We start from the raw sequence: 25,862 nt of genomic DNA, 5'->3' as shown, positions 1-25,862 counted from the left end.
GATTACCACCAGACTTTGACAGCAACACTTTTTGCCAAAAGAAAATGTAGTAATACATTTAAGATATTCAAGGAAAGAAACTATGAGCCAAGGATTTTATATCCAGCAAAATGGACTCATCTAGGAAGGGCACAGAAAAATTCATTATCAACAGAGGGAGTATTGTTAAAACAGCAGAGGGAATATCGTTCTCATGAGGCTTCCTGAGGAATCTACTAGAGAGACAGCTTCAGACAACCAGAAATGGCCAAAGAGCTATTACCATTAGAACTGGTTACAGTAACCTGAAGCTTGAGACTAAACAATGGCTGAGAGGGAGAGAGTCTAGTGTGTAACAGCCGTGTGTTCTAGCAAGGTAAATACAGCTCGACTAGCCAAAATCTGCAGGGAGAATAGGGAGAGAACATGCAAAACAAAGTTAAAAGATATTCTGTAATCATGATGGTGGTAACGTGTTTACTGAGGCTGCTGTGTATGACAATAAATTATTAATTATGAGATACTATAATTCTATTATCCCCGGTGCCCTTCACAACCAGAATTCTCAGTATAGAAGAAAGGACATACAAATGTAATAGGGAAGAGGTTAAGCAAAAGTTCTGTAGTCTTGAATTGGGACTGGAGTATCTATATATACACACACATGCACATGTATACTTGTATATGTGTGTATCTCCCTCCTCTGTCCACTGAAAAGGCCTGGCAACAATGACTAACCCAAGCACCCAGGTTTTAATCTTAAGATATTACTTTTCACTAAAAGAAACCAGTGCTTCCTGAAGAAATGTCTTATTCTAGGTTTGGGGGCAGGAAAGGTACAAGATAAGCCTGAAGCATCTTGTAATTTCAAGTAACAAGGGAGTAAGGTAACAAGGGAGTAAGGTAACAAGGGTCATGTAAGAAAAAAAAAACACAACTCTGGGCCAACCTGAAGAAATTCTCACTGGCTAAAATGGGACAGTTTGAGTTTCAATAATAATAATAATAATAATAATTGCAATGGATCCAAACCCATTAAATATGTTTAAATCCACCATGTTATACTAATACATATACAAAAGAACTGTCATGTTTTGAGGGTGTTAGGGAACTAATACTTTATACTAAAAACTGGTAAATACAGGAAAGAATTAAGCACTTATCCTGTCTTTGCTATATAAACTGTGACACTGGGTAACAATATAGTAAATGAAGGAAAGTGTCTCTTTATAAAAATATTCCAACCAATAAATGAAAAATAAACAATAAACTTAGAACATCATCATTTTGCAGCTCCCAGTGAATAAACAGATATAGGTATTAAGCATCACTGGATACTAAAAGTCACTAAAAGACACAACCAGACTTGATATGCCTCCCATAGACTTGCCATATACCACCTGCAATCTCGCCAAGAAGACTGAACCTTAGTCTATCTAATCTCAAAACCCAGTAGCCAATTAGCAGGAAATTTGGAGGACAGAGGAACATGGTGAACAGCACCATGATCACGCAATCAGCATAACAGGGGTGGAGGAGGAATCTATAAGTTAAAAGAGAATTTTAAAAGCCATACATTTTTTTCTTTAATGAACAAGACTAAACTATAGCATCTAGGGGTACACATTTGGGTAATAAAACTATTTTTAAAAAATATTAAAGTCAGGATGGTGGTTACTTTTGGCATGAGGAAAAGGATCTTGATGGAAGGGGTTTCTTGAGTGGGTAGTAAAGCTCTATTTTTCATTCTGGGTAGTGTTGGTCTTTAGCCATTTATTTGATTAAGGCAGTTTTCTTTATCTATTTTACAATGGAAAAAATTTTTTTATTTTTATTTATTTATTTATTTATTTATTTATTTTTTGGGGGTACACCAGGTTCAATCATCTGTTTTTATACACATATCCCCATATTCCCTCCCTTCCTTGACTCCCCCCCTCGAGTTCCCCCCACCCTCCCTGCCCCATTCCTCTAAGGCATCTTCCATCCTCGAGTTGGACTCCCTTTGTTATACAACAACTTCCCACTGACTATTTTACAGTTGGTAGTATATATATGTCTGTGCTACTCTCTCGCTTCGTCTCAGTTTCCCCTTCACCCCCCTCCCCCTCCCATACCTCGAGTTCTCCAGTCCATTCTCTGTATCCGCATCCTTATTCTTCTGAGTTCATCAGTACCATTTTTAGATTCCGTATATGTGAGTTAGCATACAATATTTGTCCTTCTCTTTCTGACTTACTTCACTATGTATGACAGATTGTAGTTCTATCCACCTCATGACATATAGCTCCATCTCATCCCTTTTTATAGCTGAGTAATATTCCATTGTATATATATGCCACATCTTCTGTATCCATTCATTTGTTGATGGGCATTTAGGTTGCTTCCATGTCCTGGCTATTGTAAATAGTGCTGCAATGAACATTATGGTACAAGTTTCTTTTGGGATTATGGTTTTCTTTGGGTATATGCCCAGTAGTGGGATTACTGGATCATATGGTCATTCTATTTGTAGTTTTTTAAGGAACCTCCAAATTGTTTTCCATAGTGGCTGTACCAACTTACAGTCCCACCAACAGTGCAGGAGAGTTCCCTTTTCTCCACACCCTCTCCAACATTTGTTTCTGGAGTGGGTAGTAAAGCTCTATTTTTCATTCTGGGTAGTGTTGGTCTTTAGCCATTTATTTGATTAAGGCAGTTTTCTTTATCTGTTTTACAATGGAAAAAAAATTTTTAATGTATAATGATACCTGTCTAGTGGGAAATATTGTAATGGTTGAATGTCAACGTTTCTTAGTAAGCGGTGTCATCATGATGAGAATTCTTACTATCTTTCTCATTAAAATACAGTCTTGACTTTGAAAAAGAAACCTTCATATCAACTCCACTGTTTCCTCATAGGAAAGAATGTAGAGAAAACTCAGCTATAAAGAGTTATTTTTATCTACTTAAAAACTAATATTGTTGATAATGGAGGAAGCTACCCATGAGTGGGGACAGGAGGTATATGGGAAATCTCTGTACCTTCCACTTTTCTTGAACCTAAAACTGCTCTAAAATACAAAGTTTATTAAAAAAAAAACAAAACAACTCACCTATTATTAAGTTCTTTGCGTGTGCCAGGCACCATGGTGTATTATCTCACTTAATCGTCACAACACTCCTATGAGGCAGGTTACATTTGTTCTCCCCCTTTTACAGACAAGGAAACTAAAGCACAGAGGGGTTAATTAACTTGCTCAAAGTTACATCAATAGAAGAGCAGAACCTAGATCTATCTGACTCCTGTGGGAATTTCCATATTTGATCCATCTTTTGGTGCCCAGTCTCTACTTTTGGAATTAAACTGACTTACTGAATACTAACGATTAGGAAACAGATATTAAGGTTACATAAGCTACTACCTATAGCACCACTTCTTGGAAGTAGAGGGAAAAGAGGCATGAGTTCCTTTGAGTCCGGTAGTCACAGAGACCCTCCTCTAGGACAGGCTGATCTCCTCAGCACTAGGGCTTGAGTCCAAGCTGGCAAGATGCTTTCTGCATCAAGATTAAATGTTTTGGGGAAACCAGAAAGATGAAAGAAACAGCTCCATGCTGCTGACAGCAGGGAGTGCAGCAAAAATGTTTTCTGTACCCTAGGAATGCAAAGTCACCACCCTGACACATTGAATTATCAACTCCAGACTAAGAACCGAGATGTTAGAGTTCATGTTTCTTCACTAGATGCTGGAAACCACCACCAAAGAGGATCAGAAACAGCATGGGACCAGTGGAAAAAAACATGAGTTCTAGAGGCAAACAGCCCTGGTTCCCAATCCTGGTTCCATCTCCTACCAGCACCTACCTAACTGGGGGGCTCTCTTTATCTCCTTCCTTGGCTTTCTTTTTCTGAACAACACTTATCACCACCTGATACAGTACATATTGACTTTCATCTTTGTTTCTTGTCTGTGTCTGCCTAGAATATAAGAGATGTGAGGGCTGGAACTTTATTTTGTTCACTGCTGCATCTCCAAGCACCTAGAACAGTGTCTGGCACAGTAGGGTCTTGTTAAATGTTTGTTCAAAGTTGTTAGTTTAAATTGTTTCAACTCTGTCTGCTTTAAGTTCCCTATCAAACTGGAGATACATACCATGCACATTTAACCGAGAAAATTTAAGGGCAAGAAGTAGGCGTTCAATAGATAGTGGGTTTCCCCTCTGTATTTCTTCTGTGTAACTTTCCTCAAAGGAGGATAAAACTAATCAACTCAGGATAAAAGTTTCCCTTCAAGGAATAGATAATGACCTTTTAAGCTGCCAACTGACTTGCTCAGGACACCCTCAGACCTACAGACCATTTTTAAGGCTATGAAGATGAGAGTAAAAGTGCATCACAGCAGGAATATGGGCAGAGAAAGTCTCAAGCAAACGGCTTATAAATAATGCCAGTGAGCTGTGACTGAGGAGAGCAGGGTGAGTGGAGATCTGCCAGGTCACATCACTAACAGGGACCAGCAAACCAAACATAAATAATCTCCAGTTAAAGGCTTTCCAAAATTCCTGCCACACCTCCATGGAATGTGACTGCTAGTCAATTGGGCGTGCACTGGATAAAAGGGGAGCTGCTCCACAACCTGTTGTGGAGGGCGGGGGAGATTAACAGAGAACAGTGCTTTACATCCACCATCTCATTTAATTCTGAAAATAACTTTAGAAGGCTGGTATTTTCATCCCCATAAAACAAATTAAAAACCTGTGGTTCAGTGGGGAAGGGCTCCCCGAGGTTTCACATTTCTTAAGTGGTAGCTTTCCTGGAATCTCAACTTTCTTTAGCCTGTACTGAACTGATAACTACGATACATGTAGGGTACCTCTCCAACACTGGGATATCCCATTGCACACTTTACTAACTGCCCCCCACTCCAATGCCCCTGGGAAGTGACTATATTAAGAGATTAAAAAATAAAAAATAAAATAAAACAAAAACAAAATAAATTAAAAAAATTTAAAAAAGAAAAAAAGAAATTAGACATCTATAGATAATAATTGCTAGCAAATAAAACTCCAGCCAATTCACTGAAGTCTGGAGTAGTCAATCAACATATGTGGATTTCTAGCACTCCTGTTAGCCCTAGGCTAAGCCCCCCAAATTTTAAATACCTTGTTCTTGTTTCATTATAAATTATAGGAACCAGTCAGACATATGTCAAAGACACCCTGTGACAGTATCATTTACATAGAGATTCTCCTTCCTATTTTACAATTCAGGAACTAAGGTTCAGGAAGGTATAGTAACTTGCCTGGAGTCACACTGTTGGGAAGAGGCACAGTCCAGGCTGGCACCAGGTCTAACTATAAATCAGGTTTTCGGTTTTTTTTTTAACTTCACCATGTTGTTTAGTATTTGTTGGGGGGTGGGGTATGTATATCACGACATAGCCTTAATATCTGGAATCTGGGAGTCCTGTTTGACCTCAGACCCACTCTCCACTCTTTTCTATTCTGTACAGAGGGCAGGCTGAGTTCCCTGGGCTCCCGAGTCAGCTGGCTTCCTGCTTGGTTTGGCACATGTGAAGTGCTGGTGGGAGATGAGGAGGAGGACGAGGAGGACGAGGACGAGGATGAGGAGGAGGAGGAGGAGAGGAAGAGGCTGAGTGTTTCTCCTCTCTCCCCTGCTGGGGCGGGCTGTCCAGCAATGGTTCGCCTCCTCTCTGACCCAAGCATCCACAGGTTCGCCTCCTCTCTGACCCAAGCATCCACAGAGCCACAGGTTCCAGCTTTTGCCAGGTGACCCTGGCCCTGGACCCAGGCACACCACCTCTGCTGTTGCTAATCTCTGGATTACCTCTCTGCTCCTCTGTCAGCTGGATAACCATTTCCTTGAACTGCTTTCTCTCCTGTAGACATATGAAGGGGTTTCTGTCATCCTGGTTAGATCCTGACTGATACATGGATCGAGTTGCTGGACCGAGGGGACAGGGACCGGTGGCCTGTGGCCCTGAGCTAAGAAAGCTGAGTGATGGCTGGGCTCTGTGTCTCAAGACCACCTGTTGACCACAATCCTTTGTCTGACTAGACAAGAAATGCTTTGGAAAAGGAGCATGCTTTTTTTCTGAGGCTCATAGCAATGAGACTGGGGTGAAATGAACGCAGTTGGTACCCTAATTCCATGGCCTCACAGCAAGAAAAATTCACCATCCATTTTTAGCTACAGCAGTGTTTCCCAAACTGTGGTGAGAAGTAGTAGACACATAGAATGTTAATAGGTAGTTTGTGGGGAAGTGGGTTTTGAAAAATGCTGGGTTAAACAAAGTTAACCAGATTTCTTTACAGCAGGGCATTATAAATACCTTAAAAAAAAAAAGAGTTACAGTATGCAGTATGTGACAATCACAAATTTTATGTGATCAGAAAACATATCAATATCTTGTGGATCTAATATTTCAAGGACCACTGTTCTAGAAACGCTGGTTTATAGTATTAGTGCTAAATCCCTTCGTGGCCTCCTAGGTCTTTCATGGACTGAAGCTGACCCCTTCCTCACTTTGTCCTCAGCTATGCTCCTTCCTGTCTGTGTTCTAGACACACAACTGCTCACAGTACCCAACCATGCCATATAATTTCAATGCCCCTTGCCTTTGCAAGGGCTGCTTTCTGCCCCTGCTGCTGGGGAACTGCTACTCTTCCTGCAAGGCGCCAGGTGCATCCTTCCCTGGGAAGCTTTCCCTCAGCATCCAGGCAGGAGTGACTGGTCATGCCTTTGGATATCTACCACCCTGTAGAACATTCCACTATAGCAGTTACCGCACTTAGTACAACTCTCTGCTTACCTTCTGTCTCTGCCCCTGAAGGGTCCTTGAGAACAGGACAGAGTCTTACTTGTCAGTGTGTGCAAGCCAGTGACCTGGGCAGGGTGGTCACCAGGTCAGGTTTGTGGGGGGAACAAGTACATCAAGATTTTAAATACTTGTAATCATTTCCTGTTAATTGACTTATAATTGACTTACATTTCATGTTAAATCAAATAATAGTTTCATTGTTATGATGACCCATAATAAATTAACATTATATTAATGTAGTTTTTATTATGATGAAAATAATTGATTTTCTAAAAAATTCTAATATCGATTACAAAACACCATCAAGAATATTTAGCACCTGGATTAACACTGCTACCAGAAAGCTCGCCACTAGGTGTCAGTCAAGGAAAAGAGGAGGAAGGGCTGCCTTTAAAAGTGTTTTGCTTTTTCAGCCAATTATCACTGTAAATATCAAATATTTAAACAACAAAATATTAGGCAATTAAAATTATCTACTAAAGGGGTGTTTTTAAGAATATATCCAAAATTTTGAAATTTCCCATTTGCAAAATAGTTTATAAATGGTGTATTTTTCAAGAAACATTTGCACAAATTAGAGACTGACGCCAAAGAGGAGATCAGCTCAGTATTCTGAAATGACCTCAAACTGTACATAACACAGACCACATGGTAATCACCATTGGGGTGAGTGGGCAGAGGAGAGAGTGTGGTTTCTAGAATCAGACAGATGGAAGGTCCAAATCCTGGCTCTGCCATTTCTTAAAAAAAGTGACATAACCCTCCCTAGCCTTGGTTTCTCATCAATAAAATAGGGCCACACCACTTCCTCCGTATGAGGACTGTAAAAATCGAATAAGAGAACATACATATAAAGAGTGTAGCATAAAATAAATGCTTCATATTATTTTCTTTTTCTTAAGACTTCAAGTCTTAATGATTTATTTAACAAAACTGTGTTTCAGCTCCCAAACTACTAAGGACACTGTAACCAGGGACTATTATAATTTCATTCACTCCACAGAGAATTATCAAGCACCTTCTATGTACTAGGCTCTGTGCCAGGGATCCATGAGTAATCATGACATTCCACTGTGGCTTCCATTTCTTTGTGAAAGGGTAGCATAAGGCTGAATGTGACTGTCTATTTCTGAGAACATACCCACACCCTATAGAAAATCAGTGTGGATGCATGTCTGAGGGGTTGAAGGCTGGGGGAAGGAAATCTACAATTTTATCCTCTAATCATCATAAATACCATAATGTCCTCCACAGAACAAACCCACCATCACTCCACCTTATGTTACTGAACCTCTATTGTGTGCTGGGGGTATAAGAAGGAATAAGATAAAATCCTTTTCTCAAGAAGCTCACAGTTTAGCTCTGTACATGAAGTCATATAACACTGTTTCAGGCTCTAAATTGTCAGATGTTATCACTGCTTGAAAATGGATCAGAAAGGTTTCTTTTTTCGGTCTCACTGAAAAAGTAAAAGACCCTAACACAAGATCATTTGACTTAAAACACTGGTAACAATAACCATTTCTCTTTGCCACTGCTTCTGCAAAGATACAGTATTTAAAACTGCCACCCTGGATTCAGCTCATATACTGAATCCACGGATCCCTTAATATACTCGCCTTGTGTATTTTCCTAACTAGAACTGAATATTTACTGCATCCTCTGTGGTGATTTCACAGAGGATGATCCTCTCCAGATCCTAAATGCCTGGGGTTAGCTACCATGCAGATGCTGGGCTATGTCTGTTTTACATTTACATGTTCATGGTGTGGTGTTTGTATCAGATTCTTCTTTTCATGCGCTAAGATGAAGCCGTGGATAATTTTTTTAAATTAAACATCTATATTGTGCAACACTGAAATATGACCACCTGTCTTTCAGATACATAGTATGGGGAAAAAGGCATCCTTCATTCATTTGTTCAGCCATTCATTCAACAAACATTTAACGAGTACCTACTAAATATTAGACTATGTGAAGGACACCAAGGAGCAGCAAACATGGTCCCATTAGACAGGAACAAAGTAAGAAAGGAGCCAGGATTACTAAATGAGATCAATTTAAAGCCTGGAAATCCTCCTGGATAGTCTAAGATACACTGGCTGTGTTTTATTTTTCAAGTATTTCAGAACATGTGGGGATTTCATTTTGATCATATTCAGTGATGCTCTTTGAAATAATACAGTAAAGCTTGATCATTGTGTTTAAGTGGATTTCTTGCCAGTTCTCATGTTCTCTCACTTAAGAACCAACTTTTTACTTGGGCAGTCTACTTCTAGAACAATGGCTCCCGGTTTGGTGAGCATTCACTGTGTGAATCAAGGTGCCAGGACTCCCAAACTGTTTCTAAGCAACATCATTGTCCCTGGAAGGTGGACACTGGGAATTTGGTGCCAATATCAAACAAGGGTCATCTTCTCCCAATAGGCAAAAATTGTTTTGATGAAATTGGAAAAAAAGATTCTCAATTATATTTTCTTTTATGCATGTTAGAAAGTAATGCATTTCTGAATTTTAAACCCTTGGTACCACCACTCCTATTTGCCTATAAATGCTGGTGAGCAGTAACATAAATGAATACCAAATAAATACTGAAGGAAATAATCAAATGTGATTTATTGCAAATCTTTCATGCATTATTTGAGATAAAAGCTGAACTTTCATAGTTACTTCAAAATACAGGAATAAATGAGCCAGAATCTCATGTTTTGACTGGTTCCAGGTAGCCTGACATCTGCTGAAAAGTATGGTCACCTCTGTTCTAGAATGTGGCAGTCTCATCTCCTCCCCTTTTTTGTTTACCTTCATATCACCCAGGAAAGGTCACTCTCATTTAGTTAAAATCTGTCAGCAAAAAGCTATATTATTGCTATTTTTCTCAATAGTCCTACAGGGTAGGAATTATTTCCATTTTATAGATAAGAAAATTGAGACTCAGGTCATCATCTGGCAGATGACACAGCCAAGAGTAAAACCCAGGTGACTCCAAAGACCACACTCTTTCCATCACACTCAGGAGCCTCCTTAGCCACTCGGAGCCACAGAGCTACAAGTGCTGGTCCCCGGAGCCCTGGTTGGGAGCCCCTCCCCTTATCCCTGTTTCATTCGCAGGACGTGATCTTGACTTGGGATGAACACTAAAATGAGAAAAAATGGTAACCAGGAAGTTGCCAGCCGCTTCTCCAGTCCACCATAGACTCCTATGTCAATGCATCTATTTAGCTCAGGCCTGTAGGTTTTGGCTATAATTCTCTACCTACTTGCCTAAAACAAACCAGAAAATCAGAAAATCTTTTACCAACTTTTCCTACAGAACATTCATGGGTACCTATCCATGCTTCACAAACATACCACTGTCCACTTAAAAACAGCACAGGTTGTGTGGAAAAAAGTTGGTGATTCCTCAAAAAGGTAAACATAAAATCACTATATTACCTGGCAATTCCACTCCTAAGTATATACCCCAAAGAACTGAAAACAAGGACTCAAACAGATACTTGTACAGTAATATTCACAGTGGCATTGTTCTCAATAGCCAAATGGTGGAAACAACCCAAGGTCCATTAACAGATGAATGGAAATACAAAACGTGCTATACACATACATACAGTGGAATATTATTCAGCTGTAAAAAGGGTTGAAGTTCTGACACATGCTACAATGTGGATGAACCTTGAAAGCATTATGCTAAGTGAAATAAGCCAGACACAGAAGGACAAATATGATACAATTTCATTTATATGAAATCTCTAGAATAGGCAAATTCATAGAGATAGAAAGTAGATTAGAAGTTACCAAGGGCTGGTAGGATGGGGGAATTGAGAGTTATTGCTTAATGAGTTCAGCGTTTCTGTTTGGGGTGATGAAAAATTCTGAAAATGCATAGTGATGGTGATTGTGCAACATTGTGAATGTAATTAATGCCATTGAATTGTAACTAAACAATGGTTAAAATGGCAAACTTTATGTTATTTGTGTTTTACCACAATTTAAAAAAAGAAAAAAGCAAGGGCTCTGGAGATAGACATGGGTTTGACTCCCAGCTCTACCATTGCTGAGTGGTGTGGAGACTCTCAGAGCCAGCCCCAGAGGCACACATACCAGCCCCTTCCAGGCTTCATCTAATTTCTTGTTTCCTTTGGTTTCCTTACTTCCTTATCTCATCTTGCTTTACGGTTCCTCAAGCTTTTTTTTAGCACAAGATAGAGGCACAGACACATTAGTAACATCCTTTATATATGTTCTGGGTATACTCTGTTTGCCTCTGTGGAGGGCAGGGAGCACATACCACGAAGCATTCTTAATTCTTTCCATTTTGAGCTGCTCTTAGGCTGAGTCAACGGAAATCTGCTTCCTTACCACGTTGTGACAAGTTGGCACCCAAAGTCAGGCTCCTGCATGCAGACTTGTATTTCTTTGACTCAGAAGACTTCAAAATAAAAGTATCAAAGCTGTATTCACAAACATGTTTGGTGGAATATTAATGATAATCTCAAAAAATTGGTAACAATCTAAATGTCCAACATGAGAGTGGTTACAGAAATTATGGTAGCTTACTTGATAGAATATTCTGCAGCCATGTAAAAAAGCCTTGGATGTAATGCTAAATAGAGGGAAAATAAACTTGTAACTTAGATTTGATAGCAACTATGTAAGCACTTTGCATAATGAAAAATAATAAGAATATACAAAAGGTAGTTGAGGTAGTTGTGTTAATTCAATGGAACAGTGATATTTTAATTTTTTTTTGTTTGTAAATATTTTCCTATTTTCTGTTACACTAAAAACACATAAATACAGTTTGGGTTTGTTTTTTTTTTTAACCATGAGATCAATGGTGTTACTCAACCAGAAGACAGATATATATGGTATTTTTCTGACCTGCTCCAACATAGCCTCGTCCATTCATGCTTGAAAGCCAGGCTATCAATCTGCTTTTATCTTAACTTCTCTGTCTTCAAGGGGTCTTAGGTGGATAAATATGACTCAGCAGAATCATGTGCAAAATCAGGGGCTGTAAAGTGGATGAAGCCAGCGAACCCACAGCTGAATCTGGAAGCTGGGCCTCTTGGGAAGGTCTAAGCAGGCAGCACTGGACGAGCTGGCTGCTGCCTGCACAGCCTCCTTTGCAGCACTGACGCTGACTGTAGGTTTACTGTCCCCACCTCAGTCATCGCTCCCCGTGGGCAGGTGCTGGGCTCCATTCATCCCGGGGGGAGCCCAGCCACCACACTGGCCCAGAGACAGCCACACGAGCCTGCTGAAGAAACAACTCTCACAGTGCTCCACCTATACTGGCCTTTCCACAGCTAACTGGCATAGAACAGAATGCATCTTAAAGCACCAATCCCCATCAGTTTTGCTCTTTGATCTAACATTTACCAGGGATCTGCAATGGGCCTGACATGGGAAATGCACCTTCATATACACTGCCTTAAGATGACTCCATGTAGCCATGAGCTATGAAATAAGAAACTATGGACAGAAAAAAGGATACAATTAAAGCACACAATTCTATTTTTAAAAGTTCCTTAAAACTGAGGCCACTGTGCTAAGAAATGTCTTCTAAAGAGAGGGTGGTGGTTTAGTCTTATTCAGATTTCAAGATGATATCATTTTAAACAAAGGAGTGAGGTAAAGTAAGATTCTTTTTAAAATTCATTCGTTCTCCCTAGGAGGGAGAAAGAGGACTTGAGGCAAATTCAAGACCCACACTGCTGTACACATCTTCCAAAAGTTGCAGTCTTCTACCCAGCAGAGAAAGGATCCTTGGCCTAGCAATTAAAATCATTTGTCTTTTATCCCCTTCTTGCCAAAAAGGACCCCAGCCCTAACTAGTTAATCCCTAACACACACTGCTACTCCCAGAGTTGCCTGGCAACTGCTAGGAGGCGTGTCAGAGAGCAAGAAAGGCCTAAATAAATGAGCTGGAGCCTGGGCTGCTGCTTGACATGGATAAAGGGGGTTTTTCCAAATGGGGCTGTCTGGCTGCTTGTGGTTCTGTCATTTAAGTGGAGAAGAACAAGTTGGCTTGGCTGATATTGTTAAAGACCTTGGGCTTTGCACCTGATATGCTCCGAGTGTTTGAAAAATGGGTCACATGCCCTTGTGATTTGCCGACACCCTCCCCTCTGCCAGGCAGCACCAACCTCCAAAGCCTAAAGACAGGGTAGAAGCAATGTGTATGCAATGAACAGAGGTCGAGGGCCAACTCCAGCCCCACACACTTCTCTGTTCTTTCATTTCTTTCACCCATCCTTCCATCCAGTCTCAAAATACACACATTGATGCCTTTGCTATGTCATGACCCATGCCTGGCGCTGGAAATGCAGAGAAAGAGTTGTTAACGTGGAACACGAGGAAACCAGAACAAAGACAGGCGAGGGGGTGAGGTGGAAGAAACCCGGGTTTTTGAGTCAGGCTGACCTGAGTCTGACTCCCGGCTCTGCTATGTGCCAGGAGGTCACAGGCAACCTCAGCCCCCCTCCCCCATCTGTAACGTGGACAGCAAGGGGCAGTCATGGGGAATTACTGAGACTACGGATGCAAAGCAACTTGGGGATGAAGATTGTTGGGCCACCAAGCAGGTAGGAGACTTGGCTGTTGCTGGACACCCTGGCGTATCACTTTCTGACCCTCAGGAGGAATAAGTCACCTGGCCCTGAAGAGAGACCACACTGGGGAGCCTACACGGGCCCTCTGGCCCTGGACGGGCACATGGCAGAAGGCACGGATGGAGAGGGGCAGCCTGGCCCATGGCTGGGCCTCAGCAAGTGGGCCGCTTTCCTCTTCCCTTCCGGGCAGGGGAAAGAAAGTGAAGCTTGAGACTCCTCAGTCAACTGCATTTTGAATTTTTTCCAGTAGGAGAGGGAAAAAAAAAAAAGGCCAAGGAGTTGAAAATCTCAAGCACGCTCTGGGCCGTGGAGGAGCTGTTGCCTGCCCATCTCTGCCTCTTGGGCTGGGGTAGATCCCTTCCAAGGGGCCCTGTGGGAGCTGAGAAGAAAGAAGCATCGTCGAGTCTGTGATGTTTCATGTTTTTAAAAAACCCAACCCTGTGACTCTGCAATGACCCTTGTCCCGTGGCCGCAGCCGCTGGCCCAGGTGGGAAGCCCCCACACTGCAGTGTGCGGTACACCCTTGGACACCCTCCGCGCCCTACAAGCTCCTCCCGGCCCAACCCTGTAGGCCGTCTTCGTCTTCAGCTGTGGACTGTTCTCCACTCAACCTGCCCCAGAGTCTCCCCTCCAGGCTACCAACCACTTCTGATCACCAGCTCTCTCCTTCACTTTATGAATCGAAGGCCTTAAATGTACTCAGGTCCTTTGACCTAGTAAAACCTCGTTGGCAATGCTGCCTAGGGAAGTAATTTAGACCATGGCATGAAGATTTATAGAAAGATGTTCACCATCGTGTTGTTTAAAATGACGAAAGGTTAACGACAATCAAAAGGACCAGCACTAGAATAATGTGGTGGGTCTTGGCACTGGTGTCAGATCACAAGAACTTGATAAAAATCTCTGCGAGTGGGGCCCACACATCTACCATTTTAAGAGCTCCACAGGTGATTCTGATTCACAGCCAGGGTTGAGACCCCTGGGGTCACCTGATGGGAGATGTACAGCCAACGTTTAAGAAGAGTTTTTATATGATATGAAAAAATGCTTACAATACACTAAAAGGCAAAACTAAATAAAAGGGAACTGGATTGCTTTGCCAGCAATATGTTAAATCTCTAAAAGTAAAAAAATCAAAACCCCAAACCAAAATGAAACAAAAACAACCCCAATCTTCCAATTTATCCCTCCCCTACCTCCTTTATATATAGAACAGTAACTAATAAGAACCTACTGTATAGCACAGGGAACTCTACTCAATACTCTGTAATGGCCTATATGGGAAAAGAATCTAAAAAGAGTGAATATATGTATATGCATAGCTGATTCACTTTGCTGTACTCCTGAAACTAACACAACATTGTAAATCAACTAAACTCCAATAAAAGTTAAAAAAAAAAAAAGAAAGATGAGGAAAACTTAGGCTCAAAAACAGACAGACAACCCAAAACCCTAGAACCTTGGTGGAAACATGCTAACACGTTATCGCAACTCCAGATGATAGGATTATGGGTATTTTCTTATTTCTAGTCCTGTTACTTTAAACCTTTTTTTCTTTTTTTTTTAATAACCAGAGAAACAACTAAAAGGCAAGTGGCCCTATGAAGGACACCCTATCCCCTCAGCACCATGCACCCTCCCCCTGCCGTGTGGGCTGACTCTAAAACCCCTGACCCCTTCTTGAGCTCACATGCACTTTGCAGTCATTATTTTAATTACTTTCACAAACAATCTGGTATTAGAAGTGTTGTTATTCCATTTTTTAGATGAGGAGAATTGGCTATAATTAAATCTATGGTTTAAAAACCATCTAGATAACATGGTGAGGCTTGGTCAGAAACATTCAGGCCCTCTGACTTCCCTCCTGGCCTTACAGAAAAAAGTCATTCTGGTACAGATAAATCAGAGCAAAAGCACAACAAGTCTGCCTTATTTCATTGATTCTAAGATGCAAATTTCTTCACATTTTAACATCTTTGAAATCTTGACGGCATCCTTCAATTATAATTGGCAGCACCCTTTCTTAACGATACATGAAATAGTGGTACACCTCATGATGGAATGATAGCTAAAATTCAATGAAATGTACCATGTTTACAACCTATCCTCAAAATGCTACTTTTAATGGCTACACAATATTTTATCATATGGCTATACTTTAATTTACTTAACCAGTTGTTTATCATTATAGACACTTAGTCTGTTCCATGTTTTTACCATTATAAATCTGCTGCTGGGGACACCTTTACATCAAGTTTTCCTTTTTTCTACTATGGGCATCATCCTCCTCTCCCAGATTCAAATCTTGGGAGACATTTTGACACTTCTTGTCCCTCATCTCCCATATTTTATCTATTTCTAAACTCATCTAGTCATTTCTTCTCTGTGGCATCTTTTCCTGGTGTAACCACTGAAGGGCTTTCTTCTGAATTCCCCAACAGTCCCCTGGTCTCTGCTTCCAGTTTCCTTTTCAGTCCAGAGCTGGATTACTGGTCAAACATGACTTCAGTCACATCACATCTCTGCTCACACTCTTAGCCTAGCACCCAAGGCTTTGTCAAGTCTGGCTCCAAACTCTCCTGCAGCCCCATCTCCCCACCCAAACCCATGACTCCAGACAAAGGGGCCATGAGAGGTCCTCCCTTTGCTCACCCAGATAACTCCACACCCACCACAGGAAGGGATGCTGCTGTCTTTTTCCAAGTTTCACCTTTCCTATGAAAGGTTTTATGGCTAATTTGCTCCTCACCAACCATCTGGAAATACAGAATGACAGGTATACTTATTCTCATTTCACACTGAAGAAACTGAAGTTTAGAGCGATTAAGTGCTCTGCTCAAGGCTGTACAGCCTAGAAGTACAGAGCCAGGCTTTAAACTCCAGGACTTCCATCCTTAAGCCCGATGCCTTTGAGAGCCAAGTGCAAGTACAACCATAAACTTCTCTGGAGGAGCAACTTGTGCCCAGACATATACCCAGTGATATGTATCAGTCTCAACAGCCTCTGGATCTAGACGCATACATGACAACAGTGACATCACTGTAAGAGTGGAAATACTTCATGTCTGTCAGTTCCCAGCAGCCTAAGGAAAGGACTGGGCCAATTGTCCCAATCTCACTTTAAAGAAGGGAAGAAGACAGAATTTTCCTTGAATTATACCAGCTCTCAAAACAGCACTGAACCTGATTGGTTTGGCTGGGTCCAAGGTCAGGACAAAGAATCAGAGCCACTTGTCTTGGATACAAGCTTCCTTTCTTAGGAAGCAAAACGTGTGCATCCCTTCTATTATGTGACCATGACATCGCCTGAAGCTGAGGCAGCCAAGTGAGTCAGGCCCAAGTGCTGGATGGAAGACGAGGAACAAGGTGGCATTAGGCTGCTGCTCCCTGAGCACCCACTGCCCTGGCCACTTCACAGAATGTGTGCCCTGGGTAAAGGGAAAACAAAGTGCTATCACTCTGTGCTTCGCTTACACATACAATGGAGTCATAACAGTGAAAAGTACTTAGCAAGGTATAACTGTGGCTTATGAGGAAGCGTGATCAAGATTCACCATCAGAGTCTGCACATGAAATGCACTGCCTGATATCTACTCATCTTCTGTCATTTAATCTAATAAAATGCTATGGGTTAAATCAAAAGGATCCTGACCTACAGGCAGTGTGAACTATGTTGGTCCCTCAAAGCCACTCCGACTAGGCTGGGTGTGGCTGCCATCTCTGCCTGCTCAGGGTGCAGGGAGCTCCACGTTCCTGAGAGAAAAGTGCTGTCAGCAAGGTCCCCTCCAGAGTCCTCTCCTATGAGGCGACCCAGGTCCCCGGGCCAATTGCTCGATTCTCTTTGGCCAAGAGGCAGGTACTCGATGAAAGCTTCTCACTGAAGCTGGGAGAGCTGGTAGTTTCTTTGGTTTTAAGGATTACCTGGTGCCTTCATTTCCTCACAATAACTAATCACCTCACGGATGAGGCAACAGAGGCTCAGAAAGGTTGAAGGGCCACGGAGGGAGGTGACATTATTCCCCAGTCCTCAGCACACTCTGTAGTCAATACACCAAGACCACTCTGGGAACCTCTGAGAAGGGAGCCCCCTGGATACTTTGCTTTCTTGAGTGTGGAGTAGAGGTCCCTTTGCAGGAAAAGGGTGGCGCACCACATGGGAAGCATGGGCTTTGGGACCACCTACCTGGCTCCTCCACTGGTTAGCAAGTCATCGCTTCTGTGAGCCTCAGTATCCCCATTTGTCAAGTGGAGATGATCACTGCTACCTCACAGGCTTACTGGGACTCCTCAGTGAGAGCAGGTGTGTGTGCAGTGCTGAGCGCTGCGACTCACAGAGGGTGCTACTGTCCAGGGAGGGGAGGGGTCCTAAGAGCCACAGGAGCAGAGTGCTTCATGCAGGGCAGTGCAGCTTCCTTGTGCTAAGAAGTAGCACGAGGGGAGGACACTCCCCCAGCCCCCCATCACATTCACACACACACACACACACACACACACACACCTCTTTTGATGAATTCAACAAGCAGAAGAATAGGTTTCTTGTGGCCCTGACTGAACGTGGATTCCTGACATGCCAAGAAGCTACTCACCGGCTCGATTTTCAGAGCGTTTCGGTAGCTACCAAAGAAAGCGGCCTGGGCCTTGAGGAAGGCTCTGGCCACACCATCACCAGTCGTCGTGGAGACCTTCTTCAGCCGGTTCTTCAGTGATGAAATCTGGTGACGGAGAGAAAGGAGACACAGGCTGAGGGCAGGGTCGGAGGAGGCTGGCTGGCTATGCCTAACACACACAGAGCTCTAGAAAATCCCCAGGAGGGGGTGGATTTGACACCTCAGCTGCTGGGAGAACAAACATGCATTCAGTATTAGGGCAGGTTTTTGAAATTTAAATAAATATTGTTCCTATTAGAGCATATCTAATAAAAACAAAAACAAAACCGCTTTCTATGTGCCAGGTAATTGCTTCTGCATAAATTTTCTTACTTAATTCTTTCAACAATCCTGTAGGAAAGGGATTGTGTTCCCATCTTGGAAGGGTGAAACAGTCTCAGAGAGGTTAGATTACATGCCTAGTAACAAACCCAAGAAGTGGCCAAGTTGGAATATGAATTGAAGTCTTGTAATCTGAGCCAGAACTACACAAATTTTTTTTAGTTCCAGTTCCATTTCCTCTTCAGATTACTTACAAATGTTAGAAATAAATGGCTTATTTATAATATAGATTGTAATATACATTATTATATACCTCACACCTCATACTCTACATATATATTTATCAAATGTATTATAAACTATAATTTCTTAAATATATATAAAGTATATATAATGTGTATAATATATATTATTATAAACCTCATACTCCAAAGGAATAGTCATTATATAGACTTATAGAAACATACTTTATATTTTGTATAGAAACATACTTTGTATGTATATAATGTAAACATACATTATATAGCTTATAGATATGCACCCAACAGACTAAAACAAAATAGACAAGAAAGTCAGGGCAATGGAAGAAGAAGCAGCCCAGTATAGACCTAGTATATAAATATAAACCATCAGGCTTACATAGTAGCTAGAAGTAGACTTCAAATTTGACTTAAGAGCCTCCTAGTGGTCAAAGCAAAAAGGGAAACATGAGAAGTTATGAGATTCTTTGGGTCCAAAGCAGTTGCACAAATGAACACAAAATTTCCTGAAAGTGAGAACTAAAAGAGATTTTTCCTGTGAGTCCTCAACATAGGAAAGATTGTGTGACATGCCATTATATCTCAATAAAAGTTCTTAAAAAAAAAAAGATTGTGTGACATGATGGTTGTTGCCCTCAACATCAGAGACAACATCAAGCTTCCTGATCTGCTTCCAATATGCCATCCAACTAAGGATGCTATATTGCACAACTTCTAGGCACACCACTCACACTGTGTTCCATGTGAGAAGTGCCCCTGGAATTGTGCAACTTGGTAGCCTTAAGTCAATGATGATACAGTGGTGGGCAAAACCAGACAGGGGTCCTGCCCTCATTAAGGTTATATCCTCATGAAGAAAATACCAATACATTGCTACCATGACAAGCCTGTGATAGTGCTCATCAAAGAGATCAAGGGAGGCTTCCAGAAGAGAAACAGGCTTAGACTGAGATCTGAAGGATGAGCTGAAGTAGTTAACTCACAAAGAAGGGAAGGAACAGTGTTCCAAACACAGGGATCAGCATTTGCAAAGACACTATAGTGAGGAGGAGTTCAGAGACTAGGGAGAACTGTAGCTTCAGTGGAGAGAATGGTGGAGAATATGGCTTACAATGAGGATAGAGGGAAAGGCACAGGTCAAGAGCTATGAATACATTAAGGGATTTTTTTTCCCTTCATTTTGAGATAAATGTAAAGCTAATGACTTTTTAAGCATGCAGGTGTCATATCAAGAGCACATTTCAGGCTTTAGGCTTTCAGATTTAGGACCATCTAATGGCTGGACATTATTTAAAGATAAAATTTAGGGTAAAATTTAAAGATAAAATTGGAAACCAGATGCAGGTGGTCCATGAATCATCTAAAAATTTTTAATATGAATGAGTAATGATCATTTTTCTGGGTACAGGCTGTATAGCTATCAGGTTCCTAACGGTACCTGTGAACCTAAAAATATTAAGAATCTGGGATGGATTACATACATTTCTGAAATGCTCCATGGATATTATTTCTTATTACCAAGCTTCTGATAAGGGTTTTGTAATAGCTTTTTAAGATACATTTTACATATCATAAAATTCATTCATTTAAAATATATAATTCAGTAGTTTTAGTACAGTGACAGTGTTGTAGAACTATCACTATTATCTAATTCCAGAACACTTCCATCATCCCAAAAAGAAAACCCATCTTATTGGCAGGCACTTCTCACTCCCCACTAATCCTGCTCCCTTCCTCCCTCACCCCAGTTCTAGGTAACCATTGATCAACTTTCTGTCTCTATGAATTTGCCTATTCTGGACATTTCATATAAATGGAATCATACAATATGTGGTCTTTTTTGTGACTGGCTTCTTTCACTTAGCATAGCGCTCATTATAAACATGTTTCATCTACATTGCAGCACTTGTTAGTACTTTATTCTTTTTCACAGTTGAATAATATTTCATCGTATGGAAAGACCACATTTTATTTATCTTTTCATCAGCTGATGGGCATCTGGGTCATTTATACTTTTGGGCTATTATTATTAATGCTGCTACAAACATTCATGTATAAGCTTTTATGTGGAGACAGCAAAGATTTTGAGGCAAGAAATAGAATGGCAAAAATCCTCTGCTGCCAGATCTTTTAAGATAAAAATAATCCATGTTTACTGAGCATAGCGGAAGAAATCCTGTGCTGCTGCTAAAGGGGCGCGCCACATGCTCAGACAGTCTCGTGAGTGAAGGTGGGATGACCTCCTTCTCAGCTAAGTCAGAAGGGACGGGAACATGTGTTGAGGGGGCAGCCACTCCATCTCCACTCAGAGGTGGGCCAAGGAAAGCAATTTTCCTCTGCAAGCGGCTTGGAATCTGTCTCAACACCTGGGTGTAAATATTCTGTTTATTGTGACACCCCTACCCCCCCATTCTGAGATACATGTGCCCCAGCGCCACAGTGGTGAGAGCTCATGAGAAGCAGAGCAGGCCACTCTGAGCCGCGGCAGACTGTCATGGACCTCCAACTTGAAATAGCAATATGAAAAAGAAACATGCTTTATTAAAATGTTAAAAATACTGCCCACTTCCCACCCTCCAAATAATAAAAACCTGCCTTTCCCAGGGACGAGGCTGACATTTCCATCCTTTGAAACAGTAGAAGCCGGTGTCGCTCTGCTCTTTTGGCTCCTCAAAGCCCTTGGGCCACCTGTGCCGCAGATTATTCCTCACTTAACCTTCCCTGGCCTTTCCCTTTCATTCGGGAGGTGTTTAATTACCTTGGACTCACAAGGCTGCACTTCAGGTGAGCCTCTCCTAATGGCCTCATTACCATTTTACACAAAGAAGTCGTTGCTGATTGTAACTGAGCAAATAGGAGTGTGTGCCTTCCTGCTCGCCCCAGCTGCTCTGTAACCAACCAAGCGGTCCTGGGCTCTTGGTGCCCCTGTGACCACTTAGGCCAAGACTTCTGAAGACCTCTCCTCACCCTGCAACAAGGAGAAGCTTTCGTCAGCACTTCAAACTTTGAAACTTCAAGTATATGCGCATCTGATAACTGGTGATAGCATTTTGTCCTTTAAATAAAAGCGAGGAAGGAAAATCTAAGGCTTAAATAACCCACAGTCATACATCTAAAACCCAACTGGCTCTGAGTACTCCTGGGGGTGCTGGTCAAATCATTAACATCGGGCTCACCTGGCATAATTTGGGGGGGGGGACAGAAAAGCCAGTGAGGGTGGCTTCCTCATTTAATGAGGTATCAGGAGGGAGACAGAAAACAAAGGGAAGAGAGTACAAAATCGAACTCCTCCGCTTCTTAGCTCCCCTCCTCCTCTTGTCCCACCTTGGGTACCGCAGCATCATCAACCAGTCTCCCAGGCTAGATTCAGACGTTAGATTCCATTCTTCTCCTTCCCTTCCCACAACCATTCTCCACATCTTACCACCTCACCCCCAAATATATCCTGAATCTCTCAGTGCCCATGACCTTGGCCCTGTGCTACTCAGCTCTATCCAACCTCTCTGGCCCAGATAGGGGAGTAGTTTCCTAGAAGGGCTCTCTGTCTTCAGTTTTCCCTCAATGCCATCCACCCGTAGCTGTACTAGTATTCTCGGAAACATACAAATCTAATCACTTTCAAAATCCTTCAATGCCCGCACCCTTGGCCATCACCATCTGCAAAAAAACATCCCAACTCCTCAGAGCAGTCTGTGATGCTTTCCTCAATTGGCCTCACTTTCCTTGGCCCCACTTAACGGATACTTGACTGATACTGAATTGCTATCTAGTAGCACATACTACCCTCCAGCCCAAACATCTGTTGACAACTCAGATGGAGTTATCCCTTGTCCCTTTCTGTCCTACTTGTGAACATCTATTTACCCTTTGAAAGACCATACAAGTGCCCATAAGTAGGGGCCTATTAAGTAAATTATACCACATCCTTGAAATAGTGCAGAGCTGCTAAAAAAAAATGTGGCAGTACTCTATGAACTAACATGAAAAGATGTCCACAAACTACTCCCAAATGGGGGGAAAACACAAGTTACAGAGCAATATATATATCATGAATCATTTAAAAATACATAAATATATAAAAATCATTTATATATACGGATGTTTATGTATATGTAGTAAGAATCTAAAATGCCACGTATCAAACTTTATGAGGGATGCTTTCACTTTCTATTTTATGCACTTTTGATTGTTTTACCTTTTATAAAAAAGCATGTTACTTTTACAATAAAGAATTTAAACAAGGTATTTTTCTTTAATTTTCTCAAATTAAACACTGCCTTAGGTTAAGGGAAAGAGGGAATCCAGATGTCCCCTCCTTTGTGAAGCCTTCCCTGACCACTAAGACGGGCTTGATGACACCCTGTCTGACCCCCTTGGACCGCATGGGTGATTTGTCAGTGAATTGCAGTGTCTACCACCTTTCCTGCTAGACTGTGAGTTCCTAGAAGGGCCAGCAGTGGTCCTGCAGTACTTGGCCCAGTGTCACCATTCAGCACTTTTTGCTAAATAAAAGATGAGTGGTGTTTTGACATTTTGAAAGGCATTTCCAGTGGTTGAGGCTTCCTGCTAAGGGGAAAATCTAGGATCATATTCTTCAGTGATTGATCATTGGAAGAACTGGTCTTGGGTGGGAAGGACTGGGGGAGAAACTGATACTCATCCATTTCGCTTTTGCAGAAGGCCATCACTAAGATGCGCCCAAAACTGCAAGGGAAATGAAGCTCTGGTCGCTGAATGAATTAAAGTGGACAACTGGACCAGTCTTACACAACACTGCACACGCCACATGTCCAGTAATATACGCTGTATCTCCCACCCCATCCCTCATCCTCTTCCTGTTTTCCCTGGTCACTGCAGGTTCTACCTCTGGGGTCTCTTGGTTTCACCTGCTCCTCTATTCCCACGCACTCCTCAGGCAGTAGATGTGGAGCCTGAATCACAAAAGCCTAAGATTAGAAATCACCTTTCTTACTTTCTTAACCTTTCTGACTTCAGTTCCCTTTGCTGTAAAATGAGGTATTTGTAACATATATACATTGTGAGGATTAAAACATAACAGATGTAAATGGAGAACAGATGTAGCAAACTGCCTGGCTTTGTGTTTTATTTAATTAGTACCTGGACTACTGTACCAGTCTTTTAACCGGTGGCCCTTCTTCTATTTTCTTCCTGGTCTAATCCATCATTTGCGCTGAATTATCTTTCTAAAACGAGAGGTTGAATCATATCACTTACTTTCTCTAAAATTTTCAGTGGCCCCACGATGCTAACATATAAAGTCCAAGTTCCTTAGTACAATATTCAAGGCCTTCTATGGGTTTGGCTCCAGCTCTGTTTCCAACTTTATCTTCTACTCAATTTCAGAAGCCTCGAAACTATCCCTAAGCCTGGGGTATTTTTTATCTCATTCTCTAATAAAACACTTCTATTAAAAAAATTTAAAAAAGCCACTGACTTTCTGTGATGCCCTCTGTCAGAACAATGCCCTCTTTCTCAGGGCACATTAGTCTGTTACTTTGGTTGATGCCTAATCTTTGCAGACCTCATGCTGGAGATGCTCTGGGAACACAGCTGCATATGACCAGGGCCCAGCTCCCTTGGGCTTGCAGTCAACCCCCCCAGACCAGCCACAAGGTAGCTTATTACCACTGCGAAACGGGCTTTCCCACTGCCTTCACCACCGTCATAGTTAGCTCTTTTGTATAACCAGCAGCTTACGTATTTTCCTTCCCACTATGATGAAGATATAACCCTTGCAATTCAAATCAGCACGCGACAAGTATAGGTTTATTTCGTCATCACTTGGTTGCAATTTGGAGGCAGGGAGAGGAGAATAAAGATGGCATGCTGCTCACCTAGTCACCTCTGAGACACTCCTATCCACCTCTTTCCGTCAGTGCTGGCACCTTAAGATCTTTCAGCAGCTTCCCTGTTGCTCTGAGGATAAAGATTGAAGTCCTAGCCTGACCTGCAAGGCTCCAGCCTTTTCCACAACTGAGGCTCCTGCACCCCCTGCATGGCTTCAGCCACACCCACCAGGCTCCAGCCACCCTGACCTCTCTCACACCCCAGGACCTTTGGACAGGCTGACTCCTCTGTTTGGAGTGCTCTCACCACCATTACCCCCTTGCCTAGCATTCAGCACTGTGCAATTGGCCTTTCCACAAACAATCCATCACCTGTGCTGTCCAACGTGGTAGCTGATATTGAGCACTTGAAATATAGCTGCTCTGATTGAGGAACTGAATTTTATTTCATTTTAATCAATTTAAATATAAATAGCCACAGGTGGACAGTAGCTACCATACTGGACAACCCAGGGCCCTGGATCAACTACTACTCATCCTTCAGATCTCAGTTCAAATACCAGTGGCTCAGTCTGACCCCTTCAGATTAGGCCAAGGTTCGCTTGTCATATACTCTCACTGTACCTTTCCTTCAGAGACAAACAGCAGTGTGATGATGCATTGTGCGACAGTCCCTCAATGTCTATCTCTTCCATTAGACTGAAGGTTCTAGGGAGGCAGGGACCATGGCCACCCTCAGTGCTGGCACAACACTGCAAGTAGAGATATAGTTCTTCTCAACGTCTGACTCTAGTCAGCCTGTGCAGGGGGCTCCCATTTCTTGCATTAACTGCTCGGTGTCAGAACTGGAGTTAAAAGACATTTTTTGGCAAATCAGACACCCAGCGGCAGCTGGAAGGGGGGGCAATAGAATTACTTTCTCTCCCCCTTTTGAAAACAGCCCTTAAGGACTAAGGCAAATTGATTCTTCCTTTCCTGAACAAACTAGACATCAAGGTTTCGTTATAAGATCTCTTGAGGAACATGTGGGTCTGGAGAGGGGAGAAGGAACTATTGCCTTGTTTTCTCTTCCTCAGGGGCACGTATACATTGGCTCCTCCGCTGCCTTCACGTGGGCAATGAAAATGGCACAGTGCATCTGTCCACACCTTAGTTAGTCCTTGCCTCAAATTTGAAGCAAAAAGTCTTGATGTGTAAAGGCAATCTCACCCCACTCTCTTTCCCAGTAACAGATTCTGGGAAAACCAGGAATTCATCAGGAAAAAGGAATAGGAACTAGTGTTTATCAAGCACTCTACTAGGTACAAAAAGCAATGGTAGGTGTTTTTATACCCAGCATTGCATTAAAATTTCAGAACAAGTGGGCCAGGCAGGGATGGTTATTTCTACTCTACAGATGAGAAAAGTGAGCCTCAGCCCCATGTCACACAGATAGTACAGCAAGGGGCAGA

The 25,862-nt window shown here is 42.1% G+C and overlaps 1 protein-coding gene across 4 annotated transcripts in view; it reads right to left on the bottom strand.

Moving 5' to 3' along the window:
* DENND1A (DENN domain containing 1A) overlaps window positions 1-25,862 on the bottom strand; it is a 517,643-nt gene that overhangs the window by 131,501 nt on the left and 360,280 nt on the right. For all 4 annotated transcript variants that reach the window (XM_057721732.1, XM_057721733.1, XM_057721734.1 and 1 more), the window contains exon 13: window positions 18,003-18,128. In XM_057721732.1, coding sequence (XP_057577715.1) covers window positions 18,003-18,128 — 126 coding nt within the window. The remainder of the gene's footprint in view (window positions 1-18,002; window positions 18,129-25,862) is intronic.

The sequence above is a fragment of the Hippopotamus amphibius genome, chromosome 2 (assembly GCF_030028045.1).
Source record: "Hippopotamus amphibius kiboko isolate mHipAmp2 chromosome 2, mHipAmp2.hap2, whole genome shotgun sequence".
In the NCBI taxonomy this organism is placed as follows: Eukaryota; Metazoa; Chordata; class Mammalia; order Artiodactyla; family Hippopotamidae; genus Hippopotamus; species Hippopotamus amphibius.
The sequence above is the reverse complement of the archived record's forward strand: the minus strand, read 5'-3'. Positions and strand labels throughout refer to the sequence as shown.